This window comes from Cetorhinus maximus, chromosome 9 (assembly GCF_964194155.1).
Source record: "Cetorhinus maximus chromosome 9, sCetMax3.hap1.1, whole genome shotgun sequence".
Lineage (NCBI taxonomy): Eukaryota > Metazoa > Chordata > Chondrichthyes > Lamniformes > Cetorhinidae > Cetorhinus > Cetorhinus maximus.
Genome location: NC_135887.1, coordinates 97879915 through 97903200, shown reverse-complemented (window position 1 = coordinate 97903200; position 23286 = coordinate 97879915). Strand labels below are relative to the sequence as shown.

Genomic DNA, 23286 nt, shown 5'->3' with positions numbered 1-23286 from the left:
GCAACTTTTTAAATATATTAAGTTATCAAATTCTTTGACATTTGAGTGGTATAGAATGCTCAGAGTGAATAAGGTTATATTTCAGCTGCAAGAGGGTAACATAACAGTAATGTCCAAAACATGGGATACCTGTTTTAAAAATATAACCATTTAGCTTTATGTATGCTGGTAACATTTCTTTGAAATATTTTCATAAACCTGCAGGTGGCCTGAATGTATAGTATTTAATATTTAGTAACTTATACTAAATTATGAAAAAAAAACAGGAAGTGCTGGGAAAACTTATCAGGTCTGGCAGCATCTCTGGAGAGAGGAACAGATTTAATGTTTTGAGTCCAATGGGACTCTTCTTTGGGGCTTTCTTATTTCAGATTTCCAGTATCCACAGAATTTTGCTTTTATCTTACTAATTATGCCTTGATTGTGTTTCAGCAGTACCTACTGCAGTTTACAAAGTGGGAACTGCTAAAGTTAAAGCCCCTGCATTATAAGAGATAACTGACTGCAATAGCTTAAAAATGAATTTTAGTAGCTCTGAAACTCCATATAAAATGAACATAGGGTGGAATTTTACAGCAGCAGGATTTTACATTCCCACCAAAGTCAATTGAGTTTAGAATGGCTCGCCACATTTTATGCCCCCATTCCCGCCACGACAGGGCCGTGAAATTCTGGTCATAATGTTGGAGTAATAGAAATAAAAACTTACAACTGCAAGTCCTGTTATTATCATCAAGAATGTAATGTGAAGCACACCCACACCTATACCCAGTTGGCACAGCAAGGCAAAGGTGAGAACAGTGACCATTGGTTTGCACACATTCGTTCCAGCCATCTTGCCGTGAAGAATGAAAAACTAGTATGTCCATCACATAGTCCAAATGTCCCTGAATAAGAGTACGGTTTTGTCCATTCATCTTGTCAGCACGCTCAATACTGCGAAGATTCCAGTCAGTCCAGTAGATGTAATCTCGGTACTGCGTTAGTCCAAAAGGGTGAGGCAGATCATCAGCTATGATTTCGCGTTGTTTTCCTTAATTGGTGAATAACAAAAGATTATATTTTGCAACCAATTTAGCTGAATGCATAAAAAGTACAATTAGTAATGTTGCCTTCCTACATGTACTTTTAAAACTGAAGCCAAGAGGGCAACAATAGCATTGCCATTTTGCCCGGTATTGGCACTATTTGGATAAACTCAAGATGTGGTCCTGCTTGGTTTTGCACAAGCTTCAGTTGGCTCAAAAGCTATGCTTTAAGTTTATTTGCGATTTAAAGAAACACAATTTTGGTACAATGCGCTGACTGTTCCATCACCTCTCAATCCAAAGAAATTGACCTCAGATGGAGGGTGGAAAGCAAAATTTTGAGTTCTGCTATTTCCTGAATAACACTGATGTGAGCAGTCATAGAACCAAAGTTTCCTTCTCACATTATTGCTAACAGTAATGCACTAGAGGCACTGAAGGCAGCACATAATACATCATTAGAATCCTAGAGATTTTGAGATTTTCATCTCTTCAAGATTGTTAACCATGCAAACAATAACATAGTTACCCTAAAAGAAAACAGTCAGCCGAAGAAAGTCACAGAAACATGCTGAAAAAATTGCAAACAAATTGTGTATTTGGAACAAAATATAGTACGTTTTTTTAAAAATTGAAAATATTTGCCGAGGAATTATCCAAGAAACACTAGATGAAGTACTTTCTGAGTCACAATCATACTCACAGAAGAACTGCAACAGCAGCTTGTGGCCCAAGTTCAAAAGCACTTTTTTGTGAGGTGGTATAGACTCCCACATATATTATTAGAATATCAAATTTAAAATGACAATACTGTGAATAGTTGGCCCCAATATTCAATATGGTATGAAATGCAATGAATTAAAAACGTACAACTGTTTTTCTCAATACTAAATTTCAGAAACAAAAAAAGGCGTATTAAAAAAAAGTTTATCATCAGTCAAATTCCACACACAAATCTTTTGTAAGACCATACGTTCCACATTTAAACAATAAATAATTGTGACAGATAAAAGCTCTTATTCACAAGTTACCTCTAGACCAAGTTTGGAATTTCCTCCTACCTAGCATATTTGAAGATTCAATCATTGACGTATCCAGGTCAGTCCAGTACAGTCTTTTCTCCACATAGTCAATAGTAAGTCCATTGGCACGTCCCACTCTGTCCACCAATGCAGCACTATTCGTACCATCCATGTGGGCACGGACAATTCTTGGTTTACCACCCCATTCAGTCCAGTACATGTATCTGGTGTAGGAAACAGTTATCAAAACTGTTGGACTTGACAGAGGGAAACAAATCACTGAACAAAACATCCTGATATTATGAATAAAATCAATAACTTGGAGACTAAACATTTTCATAGTTCAAAAATTCATCAGGTTTCATGTTCATACAACAAAAGAACTTCAAGAAACCATGTTATTTCATAAATCGCATGTAAGTCTTTTTAATGGCATTCATGTATAAAAACATCAATTTTATATATTTCAAACATAGAAAATTAATAAAATAATTTTTTTCTTTCTTTTGTTCAGAAGTGGAAGGAGTAATTCTTTTGTGTTTAAAATAATAGGTGTTAGTGTTGTGAATAATTGATGGTAGCAATGGATTGCCAGTTTAAGCATCAAGTTACCAACATGCTGCTTCAAATCCATTCTCAGAAGGGCACATTCTGTTGAAGCAATGTAAATATTTCCACTTCCTTTTGACATTGCTAAAGAAGATAAAAAGAACTTGTACAGTACCTTACACAAATTCAGGCTATCCCAACATGTTTCACTATTATAATGCAGTGAAACATGTCAGCCATTTGTGCACATAAAAGTCCTAAAACTATGAAGAGATAAATGACCAGACCTGTATATTAAGTTTTGGTTGAGGCATAAATGTTTGCCAGCACATTGGGAGAAATCCCTTCTTCAAAAAGTACACTGGAAACTTCAACTTTTACACAATAGAAGGGACAGCGCCTTGCCTTAACAGCTCACCTGAAAGGTGGCATGAGACAATGAAGTACTCTCTCATATTGAGGTACAAGTCTAAGTTATATACTTAAGTCTCTGCCATGAGGCTTGAATCTATGACCTTATTTTTGATTTGGTCAGGAGTGGTATCACTGAGTCAAATCTAGCAACTTGAGAGAATAGCAATTTACTGACAGATTGCCACAAGTTTTGTACATCTTGCATCCTGTAAGTGAAATACCCAAATCATTTCACAGAACATTTCCAAAAGCAGGAATTAAAAACTGTTTAAGTGCATCCTTCAAGGGCCTAACTTTTGAACAGATTCTTATTTCCAGAACATACAAACACTTTGGGCCAAAAGGTCTTTGTTGATACCAAATTGGTTGTCCTCTTGACCAGACTGTGTCTTAGGAAGGTGATTAGAAAGTACAATTGGCTACACTTCCATCAGACATGGATATAATAAACAGCCATTTAGAACAGATAAAACCTTGAATTCCAAACCAAGACCATTGAGGTCAATGGTAAATTTATTGTTTACCACATTCACTCATACAGATTTATCTAAACAATTAACTTCTACTGTAAGTAACTGACTTTGGATTCAAAATCACCTTTAGTGTGCTGCGGGTTCAACTAAGCAGGAGCTGTGTCAGCTAATACTACAGATGAGTCTGAATCATGATACAGTACAGCTCGAAATTCAGCTAGCTTCCCTAGCACACTACAGCTAATTCCAAACCTGCTCACAATATGGCTGTAATGTGCTGCTATGCTACAACTAACAGCTGATACAAACAGCAGGTGCTAACTGAACTAAATATTCGAGTTTTATGTTAACATGCTTTGAGACATAAATCAGGTAGCCATTTATAATTGTCCCGGAGCTAAGGTCTTACTTCATATTTTTAGAAAAAAAAATATCATCCTGGCTAATTTATAATTATTTTTTAAAAAACTGGTCAAAGGTTTTAAAATTATTGAAGCCATGGCTGACTATGACTTACACAAAAGTCTGGCCTTCAGAAAAGCAGTAACCTCACTATTTCTAAAGTGGTACCACTGACCCCCTGTGACTGCAGTGATCAAATCCCAAGGCCATTTACATTTACAAAGGCCATTTACATTTCAAGGCCAGGCCCTGGCCAATGGAGATGATCAATCTGTGAAGACAAAAGAACCCTGAAACCTCTGTTGAACTTATTAATGGTTGAAACATTAACCATCTGAAGAATCCAGACAAGGAATATACATCCTTTGTCCAAACCAAGGTGGAAAAGTGGGAGTCATGTCACATGAAAACCGCCCCCCCCAACCAAAGCTGTTATAACCAGTTATACTGCCTTGTGGAGCTGCAACGGCAGACTGCCAGTTTACCATCTAGCAACAGAACCAGAGCTCTGTTCCAGGTTTGAATGCCTTAGTCCCATCTACGCTGTTTGCACTGGAATTTCTGAATTTCTATACCAGCGCCTACAAGACTAAATCATCTCTACATGTCTATCCCATCGTGGAAGTCCTCTCTACTGGAAAAGTAGATTATCCGACATCCATCTTCAGCCTGCCGACTCTGTGAAAGAATAGAACCATAGAACCATAGAAATGTTATGGCACAGAAAGAGACCATTCAGCCCATCAATACATCATTGAACTCTGATTCTGGACTCACGTGAAACAATAATTCATATTTTGTCTGTGGTCTTTGCCCTATAGCTTTTTCTATTCTCTATCCCACCTTTATTATATGTATGAAAAGGAGGTCACGTTTTGACCTTCCCCTCATGTTTGTGTGCAAATCAATTAGCCCTTTTAGTTCATCCTCTCTTGAGTTTACTGTGGGGTTATTAATAGAGAATTGGATCACACCTGAACTGAGGGGTTGGGAAAATATACCACCACATAAAAAAGGTGAAATCAAAAATACAAAACACCTTTCTGTGGATGGGTGGTGAGGGGAGAAATCAGGACTGTTTAAATTAACCCCCTCCTCCTGTCTGTAACATAATGGGACAAAACACCCATACATAAACAGCTTAGTTGTAGACAAAAATTTTTTGACATACATGTTCATAACAAAACCCCTTACTGATGTTTTACTTTCCACATTTTCAACATTGCAATCTTCACTGGGACTTGATAACATTTATTGTACATGATTAAGAATTGACCAGTTACTTTAACAGGCACTAATACAAAAACACAACATGTTAACTGCAGATTGATGAATTATGACCCAAGAGATCAGAAATTTGAATGCTATAACTCCTGCAATGTCACTTCAGTACTCCCAAGGGATATGGTTTATCTTCAAGCTTACACCCATGTTTGTGATGAAACTTTTTCAACCTTTAGAACATGTGATACCTTACTATACTCGCTCTTTCCTTACCCATCAGAAGGATCAAGAGCCAAAGCACGTGGATTGTCCAACTCTTTCCAAACCAAAACCTGTCGATATTGCCCATCCAGCCGTGCCACTTCAATTCGATTGGTGCCTGTGTCTGCCCAGTAGAGGTTTTTTGACAACCAGTCTACTGCCATTCCTTCAGGGTAATCAAGACCAAACTCAATCACATGCTCAACGGAGCTTCCATTCATGAAAGCACGACTGATGGTCTACGGGAAAAGAAATTGTCAAAAAGCAGAGTTCATTTCAATTTAATCTGAATACATAATCCACAAGTAGCTAATTATTAAGATAAATCACATCAAAAAAATTCAAATCTTTCCCTATATTTGATAGAAAGCGAAATAATATCAATCTAATGTTTCTTCTGAACAGAAAAGTCTCATGAATGAAGCCACTTCAAGGCTGCTTTACTTTCCCTCCAAAAATCTGCATTTTAATTGGAATTTTCACTCCACAGATTTCAATAATTTATATAAATCGTGAAACTGCATAACGAACTAAATGTGTATTTATCTTCTTCAATGTTGATTCAATCTTCTTCAATGTTTTGTAATATCAGAAATTCTCAATTAGAAAGGTTCTATAAATCTTGGAAAACTTAGATTTATTTTTCAATTTGATTTTTCAGGTAGTCATCAAAAGAACTGTTTGAAATAGCTAGAAAGTTACTGTTACATGGTTTCTACATTATAAAAATTCTCTGCATATTTGCAAAGCTGTTTCAGGTATCCCTAAGCCTAAGTACTGTATATATCAGTGTAAAAGTCAATCTCAAGTAAAAGTTCACCCATAATTTTTGGCTTAAAAAATAACTTTATGTGAAATTGACCTTAGTTTTTCAGGGATCAAAGCCCAAAAATTTCAAAACCAAAGTAGAACCTCTACATTCACAACTTCCTGAGCAACCAATAAACAAATTAACTCCACCACCCTCAGGCTTCCTGAGGAGGGGAGGGGAGGAGAGACTAGGGTCTTGCCATTCTGGCCCTTGCATGTACTGTCTCAGTGAAATCCCACTGCACCAAAACAGAGGACAAGGGGTGAGGGCCATCAGTGTGACATTTACTAACAGTGTGACCCTACCCTTCCCTTCCACCAGCCTCCGAGCAGCAATGAAACTACAGGCCCAGCCAATGCCACCACTCCCTCACCCGTGGATTCGGGTCCGTGGGGGGGCGGGGGAGAACTGTTCAGCACAGACAAGGCAAGCTGCTCCCCCCTTTCTGCTCTAAAATGTGTCATTAATCCAAAGAAAAACCATCTCCTCAGGCTGGGGCCGGGATTAGGATCGGACAAGCTGGGGCCTCCCCAGCCTCAAAGCAAATGGCAGCTGAGCCGGGCGGCGAGGGAAAGGAAATAATCCAGTGACTAATCCATCGGGTCTGGGGAAATGGAAGCTGGGAGGGAGGCTCCTGAATAAAAAGAGAGTCACAGAGAGAGAGAGAGAGAGAGAGAGAGGCACACACACACACACACACAGAGACACAGACAGAGACAGACAAAGAGAGAGAGAGACAGAGACACAGAGAGAGACAGAGAGGGAGAGACACACATACAGACAGAGAGAGAGAGAGAGAGAGAGAGAGAGAGACACATACACACACAGGGAGAGAGAGAGAGAGGGACAGAGAGACAGATAGAGAAAGAGAGGTAGAGGGAGATACACAGAGAGAGAGACACACAGAGAGGGAGAGAGATACAGAGAGAGGGAGAGAAAGAGGGAGACAGAGAGAGAGAGAGAGAGGGGGGGACAGAGAGAGAGAGAGAGAGAGAGAGGGGGACAGAGAGAGATACACAGGGAGAGGGAGAGGAAGATACACAGAGAGAGAGAGGGAGGGAGAGATACACAGAGTGGGGGGGGGGGGGGGAGAGAGAGAGACAGAGAGAGAGAGAGAGAGAGAGAGAGAGAGAGAGAGAGGGAGAGAGAGAAAAAGTCAATAAGCAGCTGACGTGGGTGTTGCTTCCCCCATTACCTGTGGGTTCTTTGAGAGCCATGTTTGGTGTAATGTTTGGGTGGGTATGTTGAAAGTAAGCCTACGACTTCATACTTTTCAGTTGATGAAGTGACGGTCATTTTAGGATTTTACTTAAGCTTTTGTTTTGGTCCTTGTTTCATGCTGTGTGGATCCAAATCAAGCACACGTCAACCCCTCGAAGATATTATTCATGTAATAGTCAACCCTTAAATTTGTGTGTAAAAAAACTGGTCTCAAAAATTTGACTTTTACACAGGTATAGACAGTATATCTTTCCACTTAGAAAGATACCCAGTCCTAAAATTGCAAATCTGAATTAAATACATTATTTTAATTAAACATTACAGGTAAGTTTAATTTATACATATATTACACACACATGCACAGGCAATGGGCCGTAACCTCTGAGCTCCCCAGCGTCGGATTTGGGGGGGGTACCCCAAAAATGCGCTGGGGAATCCCTCTGGGAAGTTCCCAGGTAAGAGTTTACAAGGCAATTGGCCAGAAGTGCACACTTCCTCTGGACAATTGTGCTACGCTGGGAACCATCCGAAAATGTGATTTGAATTGCAAACTTCAGATGCTACCACCAGGGTTACACCAATAGTTACCCAGAAAACGGTAGACGAATTAAAGCCTCTTCTAACTTCTGAGTAACTACTGTAAAGACCCAGACCGATGTCCCCCCATGGGACACCCACCACAGCTTTGACTGCACCCCCCCCGCCATCCCTGACTAACCACCCCCTACCCTCAACACAGTATTCCCCACCTGCCAACCCCCTTCATGGGATTCCCCCCATCTGCACAGGACTCCTCATCCAACAGCTCCCACCCCACCTCCCCCAGCGGGTGCAACCCTCCTGATGTCCGGCTCCCAGCCCTCCCAATTCCGACTCCCTGCCCCCATCGCCACCCCACCTCGGAACACCCCCACCCCTCAAGTTCTTTTAACTTACTTTAGGCACTTACCTTCTCCCTGGCCTGTCAATTTCAATGTGGCCTTTAAACTGACTTGCTTTACAGTAGCTAGTGCTGTAAAAAAGGGGAGCATGTCGACCTCCTTCAATTTGACGGTGCTGGACTTCGAAGACAGCTGCGCTGCCTGGATCTCACCTGGCCTGAGTTGGAAGGTCGGGAGAGATAGGCACGGAAGAAATTTGGCATAGGTAAGTGGGCACCGAGTGGCAATCCGATGCTGATTGCCACTCTGAGGAAGTTACGGCCCTATATATTTAATAAAGGGTGATCTCAAATGAAAAAAGATTTGCAAAACCCACATTTCTACTCATGTTTCTCATAAAATCACTGAATGCTATAACACAGAAACAGGCCATTCAGCCAGGAAGCCTGTGTAGTGTTTTTCTCTGCATAAACCACCTTGTCTAATTCCACTCAGATTTCAAAGAGAAGCCATTTCTTAAACACATAAATGTCTATTTACCACCCATTTTTGGAACTGATTACTATTCAGTACCTTTAAACTGATGTCTGTCCAATAAATTCTGTTGTCAGAAACGTCAAAATCGAGAGCAGAAGCTTCCTTCACCCCTGTTAATGGAATTGCCACATCATTGTTGTTGGTCTCCAAGGAAATTCTACGGATGTCTGCCCTACTGGAGAACAGCAGGAAGGCTTCAGGTACAATGCAGGTTTTCATGTCCCTGATTAACTCCAGGCCCATTGGACAGGCACAACGTGGACCCTGAGGCACATACAAACATAGGTGACTGCAGCCACCATTATTCTTCGAACAAGGGTTTGATCCTGTAATAACAATATGCAGAAGTACCATTATTTAAGGAACTGATTATATGGTAAAAAATATATGAAGGACATGTAGCAGCACAAGACTAAATATTGCAGCCCTGTTGCATTGGGGATAGTGCATGTCTGTGAGCAGTCCTCTCATGAGAAGCAGACCTCTCTATAGATGTGAAGTCCACTCATTAACATATTGGTGTTGCACTCAGATTGGACACTGCACAGGAAACAATTTAGGCAAAAGTGAGCTATTTGACTCTCATCTCCTCAGTGATGTATATTGTAGTACAAGTGATTTTTCATGAGTGAATCCAGACATTTAGGATAAGTAACTTTCAAGACATCACAGTATAATCTGATCTTGTCCTCACTAATGTATACACTAGAGAGATGGTGATGTAGTGGCAATGTCACTGGTAATCCAAAGGCTCAGGCTAATGCTCTGGGAATATGGGTTCAAATCGCACCAGAACAGCTGGTGGAATTTAACTTCAATTAATAAAATCTGGAATTGAAAACTAGTCTCAGTGATGGTGACTATGAAACTACCATCAATTGTCATAAAAACCTATCTGGTCCACTAACATCCTTTAGGAAAGGAAATCCATCATCTTTACCTGGTCTGACCTACATGTGACTCCAGACCCACAGTAATGTGGCTGACTCTTAAATGCCCTGTGAAATGGTGTGTCAAGCCACTCAGTTCAAGGGCAATTAGGAATGGGCAACAAATGTTGGCCTTGTCAGTGATGCCCATATTCCCTGAAAGAATAATTAAAAATGCATACGTGCCATTCAGAAAACGGGTCTACAATTATGGAGGGGAACCCTGACCAATAGTTCTTTTTACAAGCTCAAGTAATGATTAGGTTGTATGCACATCCTCCAAGATAACATACCAAATGCTTTTGTTACTCTTGTTGCTTTCAGTCCCATAAGATCAGGTAGCTGATCAATGATGATTTCTCTCTCTGCATGGTGCTTATGAACACGTTCAATGCTTCGTCTCTGCCAGTCTGTCCAGTAGATGTAATCACCCAATAAAGTGAATCCGAATATGTGAGGAAGTTTATCTTCTACAAGTGTCCTACGACCAGTTCCATCCACATTAATCACCTGTTTAATAGAGAAGTAAAAATGTCCAGTTCAGAGAAGATATGAATACTGATGGGGGAGGACCTGTCTTATCTACCAAGCAGGCATTTCCTCAGTACCAAACTAATTTTTGATGACATTCCTAGCAGGAGTTTGTATGTTGTCCTCTCAGATCTGACTTGTATCTTCAGACAAGGGCAAGTTCTTTTATATGGTAATTTTCAGTTTTGGAGAAAAGGAATAAAGAAAATCTAGAAATAGATGTGACATTTTCTACAGCATCCTAAAGCTGAGCTGTGGGATAGCAGCTGAGAAAGAGATATTTATAATGTGAAATACATAGTACAACCAAGGAGAATAAGATGAATTCTAACCAGGACATGCCCAACCATGATCTACAATCCCATGCTACAGTTACCTGATTAATACATTGCACCTAATTAAAAATGCTGACCTTTAAAGTATTTTTATTCTTTGGCGGCTCAGCCTGCTTCACCAGCTGACCTGGCAGGACTCACTACTGACCAACTGATGCTGGTATACCTCATCAAATTGATGTTCAATCCAATGTCAAGTCCCAATTGAGTTGGGGAAGCAGTTTGCTCAGAAGCCAATTATTTTTTGCATATCATTACAAAATCTTTGTGAAGCAAAGAAGAATTCTTAAATTCATATACAAGATGACGTAAGTTCCACTGTTAAACCTCAATTGCACAAGGGACTGAAATTTGTTTCATTCATAGTTCAGTTACAGCACACGTTTTCATATTCTTCCATGTTGAGGACATGTGAACTTTGTTCATCTGAAACAGAACAAACTTCAACATGCATCAACTTCAATTATGGACGCATACCAAAATGCAGAATTTAGAAGAGTAAAGCAGCAATTAAAAGAAGTAAAAAAAAGTGTAAGGTTAAATGAGGAGCACCAGCTTCAGGTAGACTTGCCTTACCAGGTATATACAGCTGACAGAAGTAATTTTAATTCATCAAATACTCATCTAGCAAGTATATTAGAAAGGCACAAGGGCTGATTACTATTAAATGAATTCCCTGAGATTACCGTACTATTGGGATGTAATGAACTCTTCAAGCTTTGCTTGCCTGCATCGACAAATGCTCTATTTCACCTCCTGCTTCTCAAAAATATGCAAAAATTAAAACTTTGTCAGCAGTACCATTATCCCCTTATCAGGATGGCTGCCTTAGGTGAGTAGTAGCATTTTTGTTTTGGAGTCACAAGGTTGTGTTCAATCCCCAGGCCAGAGACTTGAGCATATAACCTCATTTGCAAATTTACTGCAGTATGGGGACCTGTGCCTAGGAGCTCCTGGCCAATTACAGGCCAGCAACTGTCCACTGCAGGCAGTGCCAGCAAGCGTGGTGGCAGCTGCTGGTAATGCACCCACTAGCGGATCAGCAAAGGTGAGTGAGGGTCACGAGGCGGGGCGGTGGCAAGGTCACGAGATGGCTTTCAGTGACCCCCACTTCCCTTGTTGGCTTCCTCAATCAAACATTGAGTGCCTGATGAGGCTCTCACTTCACATGAAGGCAGTCATGTAACCTGTTCTGAAGTCTGCCTGGCAGCAAGCCTTGATGGTTTGATTGTTGGAGATTAAGAGGGCCCAGATTGTTTTACTGGGAAAAAGATGCAAGGAGTTTATACTTGCAGACAATGACAACAGCCTCTGTGCTAACCGTGGATAGATTGTGAGTCTCCAAAGTCCCAGGGAAGTGTTGAGAAGCGTTGGGTTGTAAACAGGGTGAAACAGTGTTGGGCTCTCAAGAATAGCTAATCTGCATCTCTAACCGGGTACAATGACCAAGTGATTCATATTTCCATTGTGATGGGCTTCGAGATGGGAGGGGTACAGATGAAACCATTGTGATATCAGGTTACAGGCTTTCCTAAACTATCATTGAATGTCACAGACAGGTTAGTCTGCCAGGGTCCGGGAGAGAGAGTAGCTAGAGGTCAAAAGTCTCTATGGTTTGCCATGCTGGAATGCAGATGGAAGCTTGCATTCAGATTGGAAAGACCAAATTCATGGTGAGTTAGAATGAGAATGGAAGATTTGCCTAGCTTTTTAAAATTTATTTGTTCATGGGATGTGGGCATAACTGGCTAGATCAGCATTTATTGCCCATCCGAACTGCCCCAAACTGCAGAGGGCATTTAAGAATTAACCACATTGCTGTGGGTCTGGAGTCATACGTAGGCCAGACCAGGTAAGGAGATTTCCTTCCCTAAAGGACATTAGTGAACCAGATGGGTTTTTACGACAATCGGCATTGGTTTTGTGGTCATCATCAGACTTTTTAATTCCAGATTTTTATTGAATTCAAATTTCACCATCTGCTGTGGTGGGATTTGAACCTGGGTCTCTAGAGCATTACAACTATGCCACCACCTCCCCCCAGTTAGAGGGAAAAGTTTCCAGAAAAACTCTCACTGTGAAAGACAGTTCTGGAGTTAAATGTTTCCAGGATGGGAAAGGAAGTAAACCCTTGGGAGCGAAGAATCATTCTGGGAGAATTGAATTACTACTTAAAGGACAGTGTAATGTATGCCCAATAATGTGTTTTTTTTTCATGGTTGTGTTAGAAGTTCTGTTCTGTAAGTTAAAGTATACATTGTCTATAAAAATAATGTTTTTAGTCTGTTTGTTACAGTAAATATCTTAAAATGTGAAATCTTGTTTTTGTTATCTATTCAGCTATTAACTGAAAGTCTGAGTTTGAATTTATTTCTTGAAATGTTTTTGGTCTATACAGGGATCGCAACAATCTATATTCCTCCAATTCTGGTCTCTTGTGCATCTCCAGTTTTAATTGCTCCATGTATGGTGGTTGTATCTTTAGCAGTTTGGCCCTTAAGCTCGGGAATTAGCTCCCTAACCATCTCTTCATCGTTATGGGTGGAATTTAAAGTCTTCTCCCAGGTGGGTTTGAAGGTGAAGAGGGTCATTTAATCAGGTAGGAGGGTGGCAGGTGGCAACCTAGCTGTCTTCCCATCTCTGCCCTGAATACGTCCAGGAGTGGAAGGCGATTAGTTCCCTCTTAAGGACCTCAAATTGCTGCTGCCAGTAACCAACCAGCAGCGGCAGGGGAGTCACCACATGGTAAGCCAGAAAAATGAACTATGGGGTGTTTGTTTGTGGGCTTCCAGGGGGTCCCATGTTCAAAGGTACTGGGGTGGGGGGGAAGCGCAACTGAGAGCCCCCCCCCCTGGCCTTGCTACTGATCCCCTCCTCACTAACTCCCATCAGGCCCTCATTCACCTGTGGCCTGGGGTGTCTCACTAATCCTAAGCCTCTGGTGGATGCATTACCAGCAGCTACCATTACTCCCCCAGTGGTGTTGCCTGCAATGAAAAGCTGCCAGCCTCTTATTGGCCAGCAGCTCTCGTTGGGTGAGATTTCGGCCCCCGAATCCTTGATCCTGGGGGAAGCCCACCATTGATCACTTAAGTGCCTGATTGGCATTTAATATGGTGGGCCTTCCTGAAAGCAAGCACAGTGGAGCTTTTGCTGACTCTACAGACAGGTAAGACCCCACTGCCTGTGTTAAATACTGCCCTACCTCTCCTTACTCCTTTAAAATGCTCCTTAAAATCTACCTCTGATGAAGTTTTTGATCATCTGTCCTTATATCACCTTGTGTGGCTCAGTGTCAAAAGTTTGTTTGATAACGCTCATGTGAAGTGCCTTGGGATGTTTTATTACATTAAAAGGCACAATATAACTGCAAGCAATTGTCCTTGTTGTTAGGAGTTTAGCCAAGGTTCAGCACTGACTGCCAATGCAATTATTCTTGCCGTTAATACTAGATCAATTTATATTGCAAAACCTCTTTCTGTAACATAGTAATGTTGCTCCAGTCTCTGTACTTTGAAACCATCCTGTTTATATTGTACAGTGAACAATAGACTCTAGGACAAAAGCATGAATAATTTTGTGCATGCAAATGCTTCAATATCATTGTAGGTTTTGTTTTCTGCTTCACTTGAAATTCACAAGAATTCACAAGATCAACAAGAAGCATGTTGTAACTTTTACAAAAACTGGGAAAGGCTGTTACAGCAGAGAAACAAAGAGGGCACCCTTGGACTGTTAGCAACCGGGAATGATGGTAATCTTTATCTCTGGTGGTAATGTTTATTTCACTGCAAATGGACAGACCCGTCTAACTGGGCCTTGGCAGATTGAGGCAGATGTGCCGACATTTTTACCTTAAAGCTGCCACCAAAGTTGGGCCTACAATTGGAATCAGTGTTCTGAAGTAAATGACACCCTCACACATGGGAGTTGAAAAATGGTAGAACCATATCAACAAACAAAAACATACATTTACAGTACTGTTATTCTAGACATTTGACAGGTTGTTGTTTGACCTTAAACCTAGTCAGGCATTTCTTTAAAAGCATCCTTCCCACAGCTATCATGATGGCCGAATGTTCAAGCGCCTACCAAACATGCTCAGGTACCAACTGTGAAATCCAAGTAAACCTCATCAGAATACCAAAACAGCAATTTGCATTTATATAGCACCCTGAACCTAGTAAAACACCCAAGGCACTTCACAGGAACACTGAAATGTGCGGAACAGCCTACTCTTCCATCAGATGTGGTCCAAGGCCCTCACTTTGAAGAAATAAGATCAAAAGATATTCTCCATTGAACACTATTGTTATCACAAACATAGGAACAGACAAGCTTCTGATAAACAAGTATCAAAGGAATTAAAAATACATAGCACATCTGTGGCTGTACTTTGTACGCATCACAATTAAATTGCAAAGGCATGTGATACTTACACCAGATTGGCTCAAATCACATTCATAAATGATATTAATAATACCAGTAACAAATCAGTTGAAAGCAAGTAAATATATTTTCGATGAAACAACACAAAAAATGAAAACAACCAATAAGCCACAATTAAAATCCCTATCCTAGTTTCTCATTGCAGTGAAGAACTTACTATCGCAAGTTGTTTCTTAACAAAATATAGACATGATTTTCTTGTAAACCTGTAATTTCTTAATTAAGTTACTGATATAGGAGTATTTTGTGTATTTGAGATGAATCAAACAACATTTTACAGTGAACATCTGTGCTCCTCCGAGAAGCCTGAGGCTCTAGTTCATGCTTCTTTCCAGAACCGCTGTCTTAACTCATCCTGTTTCCCTATCACCCCTGTGCTCACTGAACTACATTGGCTGCCAGTCAAGTAATGCCTTGACTATAAAATGCTCATCCCTGTTTTCAACTCATTCCATTGCCTCACCCTTCCCTACCTGTGTAATCACATCCAACCCTCAATTCTTTAAGATATATGTGGTCCTCTAATTCTGCATTTTTTGCATCCCCCATTTTAATTGCTCCACCTTTGGTGGCTCTGCCTTAAGTTTTAAATTCTAAGCCCTGGAATTCCCTCCCCAAACCTTTCCACCTCTCTACCTCACTTTCCGCCTTTAGGACACCCCTTAGCTTTTTAAACAAGGTTTTGGTCATCTTCTCATGCTGCTCAGTGTCATTCTTTAATGCTTTTGTGAAGCACCTTGGGACATTTCATTGCACAACATTAACAAAAACAACTTTAGTGGAATAATGCAAAGGGGCTAAATAAACGAAAGCTGTTGTTGTTACACAATGGAAGAAAAACCCAGCTAAGGGACATAGGGAATGAGAGCCAGACAGTAAAGCTGGTGGTGTGGGTGGTTGTGGGTTGGGGGGAGAAAAGCGGGGGGTCGGCAGGAAGCAGTGTACAGTGGGAATGGGCTGCTGGGAAGTATACAGTGGGCTAGGGAATAGCGTAGAGAATATTGCAAAGGATGGTGGCCAGAGAAGAGAACGCAGCAATGGTACAGGAGACACAGCACATAATTCCCTTTATTCAACACCCAGTACAGCCAAAACATATCATAAACACTTAGGTAACATATCCTTGTAAGAACTCATCCACAATATTCCTGACATCTGAACCTATCTGAAGAATTTCCAAGATTCCTGTTCCAAGGCAGAAACCATAAATTTGAGGAGTGACAAGAATGTTAAGTTTCTACATATCTTTTTTCTCTCCCCTGTAAGTCGCTGCTATAATAAAAGACTATGACCCAAGTATTCTTTGCATGTTCATTAATTCAATAAACAAAGGTATTAATGTCGAATTTTGGGTCCCTATTTAACATGCCATCCAAAAGTCTCATCTGCCCTTTCAGGTGAACATAAAAGATCCTATTCAACAAGCAGTAGAGGCCTGGTATCCTGGCCAACTTGTATCCCTCAACAAGCATCACAAAAACTGATTAAGTCATTGCTTTTGTGGGACCTTACTGTGTGCAAATTGGCTGCCGTGTTTCTCTACATTACAACAGTGACTACACTTCCAAAGTATTTAACTGGCTTTTTGATATCTTGAGATCAAAAAATGACGTAAGCCCAAGTTCTTTCTTCAACAACACAGAAACAAACCAGGCACCACTCTCAATTTTCTCCTTAGGAATGTGCAGTACACTCTGTTTGCCCATATAAAATGAGCAATGAATGTCAGGTATGTTCTGGACTGATATCAAATCATGCTCTAAGAGACACCAGCTGTATTTTTATGTGGAGCATATGAAAATGACTTTAACCTTGGGTTTGAGTTTGTTAAATTTTTCAGGTCTATCTGGCATTTTTCTTTTTGGCAGTAAGATTTTTCTTGGGAAATGATCTCCATTATTCAGGTACAAACAAAGGAATGGCAAATAGATATTAGTGTGTGGCATGGTAGTCTGTGTGTGAGTAAGTGAGTAGAGAAAAACGCGAACTGGAATAAGATGACAAGTCCTACAAGCAATCTACATACACAGTGATGTGAATTTCTCTGCAGAGAACAAAGACAATGGTCTGGATATTTACAGGTTATGTGGGGTAGGGGTTGTCAGGGGTAGGGGGGGACACAGAGTTTCAGACAGGGATCCCAGAAGTTCAGATTTCCCTGCATGCTGCGGAGTTATAACTAGTTCCCTGCCTGCACGTCCATCTACCCGACAGGTTTGACTTTCAATGGGAAGCGCTCTTAGCAGGCCTCAGAACCAGGTAGAAAATGACCCCTGACTCTTGGGCCTGGTCCCCAATCTCAGGGACTTTTTCATGCAGTGGTGGGGGAGCACAGAAATGGAGGGAGTCCCCAAAGGAAGTGCTCCTGCTCTTTCTGGCCCACAAGCAGTGCTGTGAAAGAACTCGCCTTCTACCAGAGGCTGTTCTCACCTTACTTTAGCTGCTGTGTAGCCTGGGGCTTGGGTATCAGGCTGCTCACTGTAAAAACTCCAGAAGCAGGATAAATTAAAGACCGACAGCCTCTTTAAAATATTTAAATTGACAACCCACCTTCTGGGAGTGGGTTGGTTGCCTGTTCCTTGCCCTGTCTTCACAGGAGTTGAGTTTCAGATTTTTAAAATTTTAACAACTGACCTGACCCAACTCATTCATTTTTGTGTGCTAAAATGTAGCCCAATCTCCCCCAGAATATAATCACAGAAGATCTGGTTACTATAATGGAGAGCTAACAATTCCTACAAAGAATATATTGTGATACAATGGGACATTAGCTCCATATTATTTCTAGTGCAGATTGTTTTACTAATTTCTGCTTTCACCATGTAACTATATCTAAATTCACACACAAAACAGTCTTATTAGACAGCTCCTTGAGTAAGAGGAAGAATAATTAAACCTGTTGATTATAGACACCTGTGTTCACCGAGAAGCACCAACTAAGGGAATTCATTGCACACAATGTTTTCCTAGCCTGGAGGAACAACATGAAAAATGCTTTGACTGAAACAGTTGCAAGTTTTAGTTTGCTTAAGGCCTGGCAAATTTTGAAGAATATAAATTCACATCCCACCACTTAAATTGTATGTACCTGTTTGGACAGGTTTATTGTACCATCCTGAGACTCGAAGGGACAGGACTAAAATCTTTGTGTTAAGGCCAGCACAGGAGGAGTGGAAAATAGGCATTTCGTCAGGCATATTTTCTTCACTTGCAATGACTGGTATTATGCTCTTGGATTTTGGCAAATTTTATTTGATAGCACTTTCTTGTTAAGTATTTTGGGATATTTTACTACATTGAAGACACAATATAAATGCAAGTTTGTTGCTGGATTAGGTATGCATAGAATATCAGTCCAAATTCTTTCATATTAGAAATCATGATATTAAACCATGGATGTTAAATATGATGAACTAATGTAGAACCTTGGTTAAATCATGTTTGGAATAGTGTTAAGAGTTCTGGTCTCCATATTACAAAAAGAATGTAGAAGCCCATCAGAAAGTGTAAAAAGTAAGTTTTACAAGGATGATACCAGAACTTAGAGGGTGCAGTGAACAAAAAGGACTGAACAGGATGGGGTTCTTTCCTACAGAAAAGAGTTGAAAGATGATCTCTTGGAGGTTTTAAAATCATGAAGGCTTTTGATAGGGTGAATGTAGGTGGGGAATCCAAACTAGATAACAAATATTAGTCGCTAGGAAATGGAATAAGGAATTCAGGAGAAACCCCTTCACTCAGAATGGTGAGAATGTGGAACATGCTACCGTATGCAGTGGTTGAAGCAAATACGACAGATGCATTTAAGGAGAAGCTAGTTAAGTACACGAGGAAGAAGGGTATGTTGTTAGGGTAAGTTAAGGTGGGAGGAGGCTTGTTCTGAGGGTGTATACTGGCACAGACCTGCTGGCTAAATGACCCGTTTCTCTGCTGTAAATTCTGTGTGATTGAGAGCTGCTTGTCTTTAACAGAATTCATTTGTGTTGAACACAATTCACTTGTGTTGCTCATTGTATCCATGTTGTTTACAGCCAGTTAGAATTTAAAACTACTTTTTAAAAGAAAACTTGAATCTAGTCAAATAACTATTCTAAAGAAAATGACTTATTTTTTGGATTCATAAGTAAACAATTAGAAAATACATGAAAAATATCCTTAAGAGTATTGTAGATATGTACATATAAAACACTGCTTTCGAATCTTTACTGCTTCTCTGAGAAATCTTCGGATTACTTCCAAGGCCACGTAGTGGTGAGTATGGAAATAGGAGAATACACCAGATAAATGCATGGCTGGAGAGATGGTTCAGGAGGCAGGGCTTCGGATTTCTGGGGCATTGGAACCAGTTCTAGGGAAGGTGGGATCTGGTACAAGCTGGACAGTCTACACCTGAACAGGACCAGGATGAATGTCCTTTCAGAGAGATATGCTAATGTTGTTGGGAAGGGTTTAAATTAGATTGGCAGGTAGATGGGAACCCGAGAGCAGATTCAGATAGGACAAATTCAGAGAAGAGAGCGGGAGACAAAAAATTGGCGAGTGGCTCTGAAAGACAGAAGCAAAGGTGAAAAGGTTTACAGCACAGGAATCTGGCAATGTTAAAAAAGTATTTATTTAAATGCAAAGAGTATAGCAAACAAAGCCAGTGAGCTGAGGGCACAGATAGACACATGGCAGCATGTCATTGCTATAACAGAAACTTGGCTTAAGGAGGGGTAAAAATGGCAGCTCAACATCCCTAGATATAGGGTTTTCAGGCAAGATAGAAAGGGGACTAAAAAAGATGGGGGAAGTAGCATTATTGATTAAAGAATCAATTCAGCAGTGAGGAGGATTACATAGTAAATGAATCATCAAATGAGACTATATGGGTTGAGCTCAGAAATAAGAAGGGGCAGCCACACTATCAGGAATGTACTATAGACCCCCAAATAGTGAGAGGGAGCTAGAAGAACAAATATGGAGGCAACTTTCCGAGGGTAAAAACAATCGGGCAATAATAGTTGGGGACTTCAACCACCATAATATCAGTTGGGATACAAACAATGCAATTGGCACAGAGGGCACAAAATTCTTCAAGTGCATCCAAGAGAACATTTTTAACCAGCATACAGCATGCCCAACAAGAAGGAGTGCAATTCTAGATTTAGTCTTAGGAAATGAAGCTGGGCAAGTGGATGAAGTAGCAGTGAGTGACCATTTTGGAGATAGTGACCATAATACAGTTAGCATAATTATGGAAAAGGATAAAGATAGAACAGGAGTAAAAGTTCTAAATTGAGGAAATACTAATTTTACGAAGCTGAGAGGTGATCTGGTGAAAGTGGGCTGGTTACAGCTGCGTGAAGGGAAATCAGTGACAGACCAGTAGGAGGCATTCAAAAGTGAGATTCTACGGGCACAGTGTATACATGTCCCCACAAAGAGAAGAAGGGCGGTACTGCCAAATCTAGAGCCCCCTGGTTACCTAGAAGCATACAAGGTAAAACAAAGCAGAAAAAGAAAGCTTATGACAGTCACAAAAAAACTTAATACTTTAGAAAGCCTAGAAGAGTATAGAAAGTACGGGGATGAAGTAAAAAATGTAAATAGGGAACCAAAGAGAGGATATGGAAAAATATTGGCAGATATAATCAATGGAAATCCAAAGATATTTTACCAATACATTAAGAGCAAGAATAACTAAGGAAAAGGTAGGACCTACCAGAGATGTGCATGGTAACTTGTGTGCTGGTGCTGAAGATGTGGGCAGGGTTCTCAATGAGTACTTTGTGTCTGTCTCCACTAAGGAGACAGATGATGCAGACATTGTAGTTAAAGCGGAGGAGTGTGAAATATTAGATACAATAAGCATAGTGAGAGAGGATGTACTGGAGGGACTGACATCCTTGAAGGTGGATAAATCACCAGGGCCGGATGGATTGTATCCCAGGTTGTTAAAGGAAGCCAGGGAGGAAATAACAGATCCGCTGAGGGTCATTTTCCAATCCTCACTAGATGCAGGTGTGCTGCCAGAGGATTAGAGGTCTGCAAACGTTGTACCATTAGTTAAAAAGGGAGTGAGGGATAGGCGAAATAACTATACACCAGTCAGTCTGACTTTGGTGGTGGCCAAATTATTAGAACCAATTCTGAGAAACAGGATAAACTGTCACTTAGAAAGGAACAGATTAATCAGGGATAGTTAGCATGGTTTTGTTCGGGGAAGATTACGTCTTACTAATTTAATAAAATTCTTTGAGGAAGTAACAAGGAGGATTGATGAGGGTAGTGTAGTGGATGTTGTTTACATGGATTTCAGGAAAACATTTGACAAGGTCCCACATGGCAGACTGGTCAGAAAAGTAAAAGCCCATTGGATACAGGGGAATGTGGCGAGTTGGATCCAAAATTGGCTCAGCGACAGGAAACAAAGCGTAATGGTTGATGGATGTTTTTGCAAATGGAAAACGGTTTCCAGTGGTGTTCCACAGGGCTCAGTGTTGAGGCTCTTGCTGTTTGTTGTATATATTAATGATTTGGACTTAAATGTGGGTAATATTGGGATATTTGCAGATGACACAAAAATTGACTGTGGAGGTGACAGTGAAAAGTATAGGTGTTGTCTCCAAAATGATATCAATAGTTTGGTTGAATGGGCAGAAAAGTGGCAGGTGGAATTCAACCCAGAGAAGTGTGAGATAATGCATTTGGGGATGGCAAACAAAGCAAGGGAATACTCAGTAAATGTGAGGGTATTGGGAGGGATAGAGGAAGTGAGAGACCTTGAAGTGTACGTCTACAGGTCCGTGAAGGTAGCAGGACAGGTGGATAAGGTGGTAAAGAAAGCATATGGAACGCTTTCCTTTATTGGAAGAGGTATAGAGTACAAAAGCAGAGACGTAATGATGGAATTGTATAAAACACTGGTTAGGCCACAACTGGAATTGTGTGTACAGTACTGATCGCCACATAATTGTGCTGGAGAGAGTACAGAGGAGATTTACAAGAATGTTGTCAGGGATTGAAAACTGCAGCTATGAAGGAGGATTGGATAGGCTAGGGTTGTTTCCTTACAACAGAGGCAGCTGAGGGATGACCTGACTGAGGTGTACAAGGTAATGAGGGACCTAGATAGAGTAGACGGGGATGCCCTGTTTCCCCTAGCGGTGAAGTCAATACCAGGGGGCACAGATTTAAGGTGATTTTTAGAAGGGTTAGAGGGGGCATGAGAACAAATTTCTTCACCCAGAGGGTGGTGGGTGTCTGGAATTCGCTGCCTGGTTTGGTGGTGGAGGCAGAAACCTTCAACTCATTTAAAAGGTACCTGGATCTGCACCTGAGCGCTGTAAAGCCTGCGAGGCTAGGTGCTGGAGGGTGGGGTTAGAATGGGCAGCTGGATTTTTATTGTTTCTTTTTCGGCCGGCACAGATACGATGGGCTGAATGTCCTTTTATTGTGCTGTAACTTTTCTATTGTTTACGGTTCTAAAAGCTGTGGTTGCGACTTGTAACAGAGACAAAAATACTCCAGTTTGATTACTTGACATAAAAATCTCTCTAATGACTCAGCAGATAAATGCACAGTGCTATTTTGCACAGTCCAAAATACAATTTCTAGTTTTTGCTGTCAGCTCATCTGAGCCACACCAGGACCTCTGACCCTATAGCCTAGTTCAGCTCCCTTTTTCCCATCACTCGGCTTTTCGAGGCTGCTGCTGAGAAGTGCAAAGACATAAGCTTTGGGCAAGAACAGGATTCAGCTTGGCTGTGATGCTACCGTAACTGGGTCAGTACTAGCACACAGGAGAGAGTTACCAAAAGCATTGGGTCCGCTGGAGATTAAGCATCAGCCTCAAACTAAAATCAGAAATTTAAACAGGTTCCTCAGCTTTGCTCATCATCACTCGAATTGGCTGAGCAGAAACAGTTTAGGGGCATTTTAAATAAACATATCACTTTTAAAAACCTCAATGCAGTACTTGCTTGGTTTTATATTTCATTCTCCACCCGAGATAATCAAGAATCTTAGATTTGACGTTTTAGCCTTCCTGCAATGATTTATTAAAGTGAAACGGGTAATTAATTGAAATATAACTTTCAAAACAAACTACACAAGCAGTAAAGGGCACATAATATTTAAAATCTTAATTTGATTTGGAAACTCTAGGTCAATTACACACATAACAACAAATACTCTGGTTCCAATGCCACTGGATTATAAATTAGTCATTTATGATT

General features: G+C 40.7%; 1 protein-coding gene across 1 annotated transcript in view; it reads right to left on the bottom strand.

Annotated features, from left to right (window-relative positions):
* Positions 1-23286, bottom strand: part of LOC144684851 (low-density lipoprotein receptor-related protein 5-like) — a 226903-nt gene that overhangs the window by 25891 nt on the left and 177726 nt on the right. The window contains exons 8-12 of the mRNA XM_078549165.1: positions 10046-10262; positions 8860-9149; positions 5386-5612; positions 2090-2274; positions 710-1033 (exon numbers count right to left, since the gene is read on the bottom strand). Coding sequence (XP_078405291.1) covers positions 710-1033; positions 2090-2274; positions 5386-5612; positions 8860-9149; positions 10046-10262 — 1243 coding nt within the window. The remainder of the gene's footprint in view (positions 1-709; positions 1034-2089; positions 2275-5385; positions 5613-8859; positions 9150-10045; positions 10263-23286) is intronic.